Raw genomic sequence first — 9,220 nt, forward strand, 5'->3', positions numbered from 1 at the left:
TTTTGTGAGTTTATGCGTGAAGAAATCTCATAGCATAATTTGTGTAAGTCTGCCAAGCTTATCATCTTGTCATATTAGTTTTGGGTTTCGTGCATTGCTTGCCTAACATATTCTAGGTGCTTTATATTGTGTATTGGTTGGGTTCTTGGGTGAGTGTGTAATTATATTTTGCATACATAGAGTTAGCGTCTAGGTGAGGCTGTAAGTGTACTTTGGGAGTACGAGTGAATCTAAGATTGGGACTTAGATTGGATAGAATAGGGTCCTACTTGGTAGCAAGTTCATTGTGGAACTTGTGAGTAAAGGTCTGTGTGTAATAGGTTGTAATTTGGTATTGCCTATTATAGTGGAGTAACTTGGTTTGGAAATCGAAGGGTCGAGGTTTTACTTCAACTTGGGCCCTATAAGGTTTCCTTGTAAAATTTGTGTGCATGTGCAAGTTCCTTTACAGTTTAATTAATTTCTACAAAAATTAGTAATAGGAACTCACTTACAATTCACCCCCCTCTTATAGTGTTCGTCTCAACTAACAGAAGTACTTCGACCCTGTTTACTTTATCTTAAAAAAATAATTTCAGTTTTGCAAAATTAATTTTAATTTAATATAATAATTTTAAAGAATAAATATAACAAATAATCATTAAAAATAATTTTTAGTTCGACAAAAAAAAATGATAACATCTATCAAAATTTTAATAGTATTATTTTCTAGTGTGTAAAAAATAAAAAATAAATAAGAAATAAATAAAAAATAAATAAAAATAAAGCAATAGTATTCTTAATTCCAGAACTTGAGAACTTCCCAATTTCCCCATCTTCTCTTTTCTACTTATCTCTCACGAATTCAATTTTTTCTCTTTAAATTTTTTCCGCACCTCTCTCTCCTCCATTGAAGCGTACTCTGAGTTCCCCATTGAACCGGCTTCTGAGTTTTCTCTCCTCTATTGAAGCGGCTTCTTTCTGTGGTACGATTTTTTTTTTTTTTTTTGGTAATCATCAAATGTAAATTATGTGAATTTCCTAATCTAGGGTTTTAATTTCACTCTATAGCTGATTTAATTGCCTTTGAACTCAATTTAGGGTTCTTCTTTGGTGGTTTGTTCAACTATTGTTTATAATTCCTAAATTACAAATGGTTATAACGATTGATGTTATTGCTAGAAATTTGCTATTTGCAATTTACAATTTGTTAAATGGTTGTTCGATTTTACATGATTTTTTCTACGCTAATTTGATTATATAGTCATATTTGGTTGCTAATGTGCTGCATTATCGAAGCCTAATCGAACCTAAATTTATTTGAGGCTAATCGAGCCAGAGCCAAGTTTGGGTTTTGAGGCTTGTTGAGTTCGAGCCGAGCCTACGCCTGTATAGGCTCAGGTAGAAGGTTTAGTATCCGTAATGAACCCCGGTCCCTAGGCGTGTGCGCCCGTGGGTGTGGATGCTATCCAGCTCTTTAAATTTCAAGAATTTTGCTATACGAAGTTATTTGTAGTTTTTATTTATCCTAATTGAGGGATTATATGGTGATATTTTGAATGTGATGTGTAGAGGGATGGAGGAACAGTTCATTTTGAGAGTTCCGCCTTCCATTGCTGAACAAATTGAACAACTTTTGAATGAAGATCCTTCTTCCTCTGAGGATAAGTCGTTGGATTTGTCTTTCACAGGTGCGATCATACACATCCTCTCCGACGTAATTCTATTAATCTTATGTGTAGGGCTAACTATAGTCTGGCAAAGGTTTGCAGGTGGGGAGGGAATAGAATGACATTGGTGGTAATGTTTGGTTTAGTGTCTTGTAATAGAGAGGAAAGAAGTTTATATCATGTTTATCCTTGTTTTTCTCACTTAAGTTACTCATCCATGGGGAAGGACTAGAATGTTATGTCAAATGCAACTGATTATCAAATTTCTTACTGTCGAGTATCACACAAAATGATCCTTCTACAACATGATGTTTGCATTTGTATGAAATTATGTTGTGATTTTTATTAACCGACAAATATTAACATATATCTAATAGAAAAAAGGCATAAAAAGAGAACTAATGAAGATGTATTGTATTGATACTTATTGCATCATACACATCTTGTTCAGACCATACCACTTGTGTGTTGTTTTAATATCAGCCCCTCATTTTAGAATTATATGGAAATCTTACATTATGCCCTTCAAAACTCTGATATCTGGATGTCAATTTTACTTCTTGGTTAATGCTCTCTGAAACTTATCGTTGGTCCTATATCTTTTAGAGGATGGAAGGAGTGGTACTTTTATGATTGGAGATGAACGATTTCCTGCCTCTTTGCTGGATCTCCCATGTGTCACGGAGTCATACAAAACTTATGATGATAGCGTGCTGATCAAAACTGCAGACATTGGTCAAGTAAAGTTAATTTAGTGAACACCATTTTTTTGGCTTGAGTATGTGATTTTCATCCAATGTTGACCGTTGCTGCTGGATCAGATGATCTTGGTGAGAGAAGGGAATGACAATCCGCCTGATACTGTGGAGTATAGACATGGCCTTACCCCTCCAATGAGGGATGCTCGACGTCGCAGATTTCGTAGGGAACCAGATCTAAATGTAAGTTACTTCCTGACTTTTCATTTGTTAACCCTTTTGCATCAGCCTTTGGGTTGACTGATGTGGATGTAAATGTATAATTAAGGCTTTGTCTTTTCCCCATCATTACTAATCGGCTAGATTGTTGGATTTGTCTTCACTGGATGTATGTCTCAGGTTTATACATTGTTTTGCAGCCAGAGGTTGTTCAGCGCGTGGAGAATGATCTTTGCAACATTATGCGAAGCAGAGATATCCTTTTTTTACATCACAAATCTCATGTGTAATTCAGATTTTTCTACCAGTATTTTTTATTAGAGGCCTGTGGATCTTGCTTCTTTTGCTAGGAGTGAATGATCCAATTGCGGATACTTTCATTTATGTTTTCCATTTTAGTGTTTATGGGTTGCCAACATGTCATTTGCTAATTTCTGCACAGAGTACACATACTTTTATTTGGACTTCTTGCTTAGTGTTCTCTAGTTGGGAAGTGATGGATTACTTTGGCTTGAATACATTTGCATGTTGCTCATCTTCTAGGTTGTACTCTTTATTTGAACATCTACCAGTGAGGGGTAATGGGAATGGAATTATCACTTGGCTAATTTAATTTCCTTGGTTTGTAACTTCCCAGTAAGTGCTGTGTTACACTATAGTTGCCAACTTGCCATGGTCGTTTGTGAACAATCTCATGATCCTCCATTATTCTCCCTCTTTGTTGCATGACCCCTCTTCTATTTCTAAATATTCTATAGAAAGGTTTTGAAGGTCAAAGCAGTTAGTTGGAGGTGGAATATGGGAATGGTTTTAAGATTGTTTCCCTTTATTAACCAAAAAAATATATATAAATAGAAACTTTATAGCTGCAAGTCCTGGATTTCAGATATACTGTGCTGTGATCCATCAATTAGCTGTATTGCTGTTTTACCTTGACTGTAGTAAACGTCCTGAAGCATCTGTCCAGGATGAAGATGCTGATGAAAATGTACGCAATGCTAGCAAGAAACCTGCTCCTACTCCTCAAACCAAGCCTGATACACCAGATCCTGCTAACAATGCTGGCGAGGCTGAAGGAAGTGACTCAGATGAGTCTGATGAGTCGAGTTAGTGAAAACCTGCATAATATGCAAGCTTGCAGGTTCTTAGATTGTTTGGCTACTCTCCCACCCACCAAATATTAGGATTTTTATGTACTGTTGTGTATACTGTAAGTTATAAGTGAGCCAAATGTATGTTCATGATCTCTCTATCTGATTGTATGGATATTATGGCTAAATTCCAGTTTTAAATATTCTATATTCTCCCCAAAAAAAAGATTGAAAAGCTCGGTTCATTCTAGGTAGTTTACCTTGCTGACACATCGAAGAAGAGAGCAGAGGTTGAGATCAACCAATAACGGGTAAGGAAGAATTGCTCCTTAACTTTGGTAATGTTTCCCCCAGATTCTGTAAGAGAGGGAGACAGAAAGAGAGAGCGTCCAGGTTGCTGTCAACTTTTGAAGTTTGGGGGCTACATCTATGTAGGTTCGTGAGCAAATTTGTAGTTAATTATTTTTTCTTTGTTGTGAAGTAGTAAGTAATCAATTAGAGCTCAAAAACTGGGGAATATACAACATAAAGTCTTGTAGCAGAAAAAAGGAAGGCCAATAAAGAAGTCTATACAAAAACATGAGAAGAGATGACTCATAAGCAAGACCACACAACAGATAGGAACTGTATATCTTTGGTTTCATCCAGGCAATAAAAGGATGTTCGGGAATGTTATATACTCCGTATGTTCCAAACCCAAGTACACCACGGCACTTTAGAAAAACCTTTGTGCAACCCTTTATATCCCTCTTTAGTTCCTCAACTCTGCAGATTAAAGGTTTAAATCGATGAGTCCAATAATCTTAGATCTGAACCTAAAACATCAAAATAGCACTTGGCTCGGTATAAATCCAATCTAAAGGGAGAACCTAACAGGCTTTATATGTTATAGGCTCATCTATTAACAACCCAAAACTTGTTCATCCCGACAAATACCTAATATGACTATGACCAGTCCGATAACAACTCGAGACTCAATTGACCCTACGTGTTCACAACCACTCTGTTGTTGACCCGACCTCATTTTACTCGTGACCCGAAATCACCCTGCCTATGTCATACACAATATCTATCCCTAATAAGCAACACTTGATCCAAATCCATGATCACCTCACTAGACTGTCACACGGTCACACCCCAATATTGTATAACATTAAAGATCAAAGATGACCAAATCAAAGATAGATTATGCAGAAAAGCATAAAACCATTGTCAAAGAATAAGTGATGCCTCAATATTAAAAGGGGAAGAAAAAAAAATTTGAAAATTCAGGTATTTATTTGAAATTGCCAAATTAATAAAAGTGATTCTAATTGTATACGCAGTCTGTATATGGCTTGCTGGTGTTGCAGCATCTTATTCATAATACCACCTCCGTTTCATATTATTTGCAACGATTACACATTTTTCTTCTCTACTTTATGTCAAATCGTTGCAAATAATATGTAACGGAGGTAGTATCATATTTATTATCTATACACCAGCGTCCCTTCATCTGAAAGCCAGCTAAAGTTATTCAGTCATTAGTCAATATATATTAACTATACATATGAATTGTACACAAGCTGAACAAAATCCAATAATCTTGGTAATTTTATAGAGTTTGCCGCACAGTAACACATAACATCCAGCATACCAAGTATACTTAACAAGCAACCATATTCGGAATCCAATCAACTCTTAGCTCTTACACAAGGTATAGAGAACAAATCTTATATTCACAAAACGCATCTACGCAATTTTGTGGTTAGGCAAGACAGCATTGTACAGATGCCTTGATGAAAAGATAGTATCTAATTGTCCCCCTGCCTCAACATGCGCAAGATGGTAAGGAACAAGTTCAGGATGTCAAGGTAGAGTGTAACAGATGCCCAAATGTACTCGTCATAAGTGAATCGTTTAATCAAGTTATCGGTGTCATAAACAATGTAGCCTGAGAAGACTATGGCACTAAGTCCACCATAGATGGCAGTAGATGTAGACCCAAATGGGAAGAATGCCTACAAAGACATGGAAAAGGTGCATAACCATTAGCTAAGTATAAAAACTAACAAATTAAATCCGTCCTCTGTAATATACAACAAGCAATACCTGGAGAAGTCCAGCAAAAACGATGCCAACAAGGCTTGCAAACAAGACAGGTCCCAGGAAGCTGAAATCCTTGCCCCTTTTAGCAGCCCAGAAGGTGTAACCAGTTAGGGAACAAACAACAGCAGCCGTCAAAACCAATGCTTGAATCACAATTCTTCCTGCACATATCCCATATGTAAAAGTCAATACACTCAAGTCACATAAAACAGAAACTGATTAAAGTGACACACATACCTTCAGTATTTGCACATGCTACTCCAATAGTAAGACTCAAGCAAACAGTAAATAGTCCAAGGAATATAAAGTTCTGAGGATGCTTTTGCTGGTAATGATATAACGGCCACAACACTGCACAAAACCACAAAAGATAATGATGAAAAATACTGTATAATTTTACCAAATAGAAATTGATGATTTTGATCATAGTTTACAGCAAAACACTCAAAGCTCAAAATCCAAACAAATTGACATGCTAAAAAAAATACAATTCATGACTTCTCTCTACATTTTAAGAAGATTCCAGCAACAGGTAATACGAAGTACTTATCTTAGATTACCAGAGCCAAAAACTCTTTCTGTTTTGAAAGGATACATCAAAGATAATTATTGGTTAAACAAGAAAGAACAAGCAAGCTATAAAAACCTATCGACATGAGATAGCTTAGATGTAGGACACTTGGACCAAGGACCCTCTTCACTAAAATTGAGATTAAGAATCTCATCCTTGCAACTATGAAAAATCATGGGGTTTTAACATAATTGCAGACCTCAAATCAAAGAACTTAAACGTATGTCATCTCTATCCAAAAGGATTTGTAGTAAAAAAAAAAAGGACGTAGGGCTGGATATGAAAAATCTGTTGCAAGTAGCATTACCACCTCCTACCATATCAGATTATCAGGTAGCTGTTGTTAGCTTATTGGATCATACAAAAAGTTCACTCTAGTTTGAAAATTGGCCGAGCATGACTGCATGAGCAATCTGTTTCAATTAGTGCCAGCCTCATGGCCCTCTTACTTCCTGATTCAAGGTATTAATCGAATATTTTAATGACTCTTCCAATTCATTAACCAATGCCTCATACTCCGTCATCTCTTTCTTCCTGATACGCACCCCAATATTCATGCTGATACACGCTATTGAGTATTGACATCCTAATCTACCTAGATAGACAAAATTCCTAAATCCAGCAAACAAAGATTCTTTCCATTCTGTGATATACTAGCAGTCTCACCTTCTTAATTTCTCATACGACAATTCCGATAATCAGAAAGCATGGAAGTCACACTAAATATCGTAATGATCCTTCCCATTCATTAACGGTGGCCTTCTTATCGCCTATTTCTTCCTGATACACACCGCAATCAATACTCATACTGAAATTTCACTACCTATTAAAATCCCTAATCTAATCTACCAAGACAAACATAAATTTCCAAGATTTCAAAAATTGCACTGTACCCACCAAATCTCAATTTCATCTCAATATCTCCAATTCAACAAGTAAAACCACCAACAATTTCGTTAACAGCAATATTATCTCAAAATCCAATCTTTCCACTTAATCAATCAAATAACCCAAATCAAACAAATAATCAAATTGCTCACCTAAAATCAACCCAATCCAAATCCAACAAAATAGCATACAAACACCACAAATTCAACCACAAAATCACACAATCAAAACACCCAAATCAATCAAACAATGAAATCTTACAAGAAAACCCAAAAAGAAGACTTACAGACAAAGGGCATGAAAGTGAAGAAGAGAAGAATAGCAGAATTCCCACGAAGAGTTTCATTGATGGGAGAATAAAGAACGGTGAGAAGAGAAACAAGAGTAGTCAAGACGAGCTGAGCAGAAAGGATGCCGTAAACCTTGCGAATGAAACCCCAACGCAATTGATTTTCGCCATAACCTAAACCTGGGTAAAGTGTTCCTTCTTCGATGTCACCCTTTACTTCTAAGCCTGAATACATTTTTTATTATTTTTCCCAAATTTCTCAATTTTCTCTTCAGATCTCTGTTTGTCACTTTTGATCTTCTTGAAGATGAAGAATGACCGACTGTTTTTCTGGTATAATATCTTTCCTTTGACGGGTTCTATTATTATTATTTTAATTTGTTTTAGGGAAAAATTAGGTAGACAAAATTTATCTTACCAAGTGACAAAAATGAAAATACTTATTACAAGTTTATCATAACAAAGTGGTAAAATAGTAAATTATGAAGTTAAAAATAATTTATCAACAAATCACGTTTTTATGTGTGGCTAGCTATACCATGTGGTCGGACAAAGTAATCCCTATAATACTGATCAAGTAATCCATGTAACCCATATAACATTGATCGAGTAACTCATATACAGTGACAAAGGAACTCTTGTAATACTGATCAAATACCTATAACACTAACGAAATGTCATGGTTGCTTATTATTTTTGTTGATTAGATTTTATTCTCTTACCTTATTTTTGTTGAACTCAAATTATTCCTATACTAGATTCAAATTATTTCTAATGAACAAATTTTAATTATACTAAAATAAAATTACTTTACTGAACTGAAATTGTTATTACTGAACAGAACTTTTTTTAATGTACTTTTTTGAAGTGAACCAGATAAGGTCTTATTTATAGTTTTACATTTTAGTTTATCTTTAATGTTTCACAGTTGGTTAGGCGAAAGCTAGAGATAACCTTTCTTTTATCACGATGTCTCTTAATTCTCTAGCCTAAATAATGTATCTTGTTGACTTGTTTGTGTATGTGCTCATTTCAATAGAATGTTCAAATAATATACTTCGTATCTACTTCCTCCATTTTCTTTTAAATGCAACACACTCTTTAACGCGGTAATTAAGAATGGTGGGGTTTACATGATATAATAAACTTTAAAATAGGATGATTGGTTGTTAGGAGTGTAATTTAATGGGCCATGTGCTTTAAATAAGGGAAATGATATAGTTTATCCCTAAAGTAACTTTCCTTTTATAGTGTGACATTTCCTTTTTAGGGAAGTGTTGCAAGTAAAAGAAACAGAGGAAGTATTTCTTTTCCAAGTCTTGTTCTAGTCTTCATTTATTCTTAAATTGTTTGTTTGATAGTTTCTTATATTATTACTTTTGATTTAGCGAATCTCCTCAAGCAGGAATAGTAACCCTTAGGGGCATACCCCAAGGTACTTTAGACCCCAAGCAATGGGGTGTCAAGTGCTTGTTAGCAATTTTCGCCAATGGATATTGAAGTTCCACAATTGGTTCTTTTGATGGCAATCCCTCCTCCCTCCTGTGAGAAAATCTTACCTTTGAGCATTTTTTTCTATAGACCCAGAATGGAGTAGGTTTGGAAGATCCTTCTCCTTCCCCTTATTCGGAAGAAAGAAGGATCAATCAATATTGATGAAACCAACATGTATGTAATGGCTTAATTTCAGGAGGCCTTCAAGATTCCAAACCACACGACATGCCCCC

The 9,220-nt window shown here is 35.4% G+C and overlaps 2 protein-coding genes across 2 annotated transcripts; one reads left to right on the top strand and one right to left on the bottom strand.

Annotated features, from left to right (window-relative positions):
* Positions 1 to 638: 638 nt before the first annotated feature.
* Positions 639 to 3,883, top strand: LOC110689185 (transcription initiation factor TFIID subunit 7-like). Its single transcript, XM_021865911.1, has 6 exons — positions 639 to 965; positions 1,552 to 1,670; positions 2,256 to 2,389; positions 2,471 to 2,590; positions 2,767 to 2,821; positions 3,514 to 3,883. Exons 2-6 carry the CDS (start codon positions 1,556 to 1,558, stop codon positions 3,675 to 3,677), a joined length of 588 nt encoding a protein of 195 aa, XP_021721603.1. The 5' UTR covers positions 639 to 965; positions 1,552 to 1,555; the 3' UTR covers positions 3,678 to 3,883.
* Positions 3,884 to 5,223: 1,340 nt separating this feature from the next.
* Positions 5,224 to 7,842, bottom strand: LOC110689186 (BI1-like protein). The gene is made up of 4 exons (XM_021865912.1): positions 7,491 to 7,842; positions 5,983 to 6,096; positions 5,749 to 5,906; positions 5,224 to 5,657 (listed from the first exon to the last, which is right to left on the bottom strand). Exons 1-4 carry the CDS (start codon positions 7,726 to 7,728, stop codon positions 5,451 to 5,453), a joined length of 717 nt encoding a protein of 238 aa, XP_021721604.1. The 5' UTR covers positions 7,729 to 7,842; the 3' UTR covers positions 5,224 to 5,450.
* Between the last annotated feature and the right edge of the window lie 1,378 nt (positions 7,843 to 9,220).

Source organism: Chenopodium quinoa, unplaced genomic scaffold, assembly GCF_001683475.1.
Source record: "Chenopodium quinoa cultivar QQ74 unplaced genomic scaffold, ASM168347v1, whole genome shotgun sequence".
In the NCBI taxonomy this organism is placed as follows: Eukaryota; Viridiplantae; Streptophyta; class Magnoliopsida; order Caryophyllales; family Amaranthaceae; genus Chenopodium; species Chenopodium quinoa.

Excerpts from the sequence above, each read along its gene's own strand:
- LOC110689185 (XM_021865911.1), top strand. The coding sequence starts at position 1,556 with ATGGAGGAACAGTTCATTTTGAGAGTTCCGCCTTCCATTGCTGAACAA. Across the intron at positions 2,390-2,470 it reads AAACTGCAGACATTGGTCAA|ATGATCTTGGTGAGAGAAGG; the intron begins GTAAAGTTAATT and ends CTGCTGGATCAG. Across the intron at positions 2,591-2,766 it reads GTAGGGAACCAGATCTAAAT|CCAGAGGTTGTTCAGCGCGT; the intron begins GTAAGTTACTTC and ends ATTGTTTTGCAG.
- LOC110689186 (XM_021865912.1), bottom strand. The coding sequence starts at position 7,728 with ATGTATTCAGGCTTAGAAGTAAAGGGTGACATCGAAGAAGGAACACTT. Across the intron at positions 5,907-5,982 it reads AGCATGTGCAAATACTGAAG|GAAGAATTGTGATTCAAGCA; the intron begins GTATGTGTGTCA and ends GGATATGTGCAG. Across the intron at positions 5,658-5,748 it reads TTTTTGCTGGACTTCTCCAG|GCATTCTTCCCATTTGGGTC; the intron begins GTATTGCTTGTT and ends ATGTCTTTGTAG.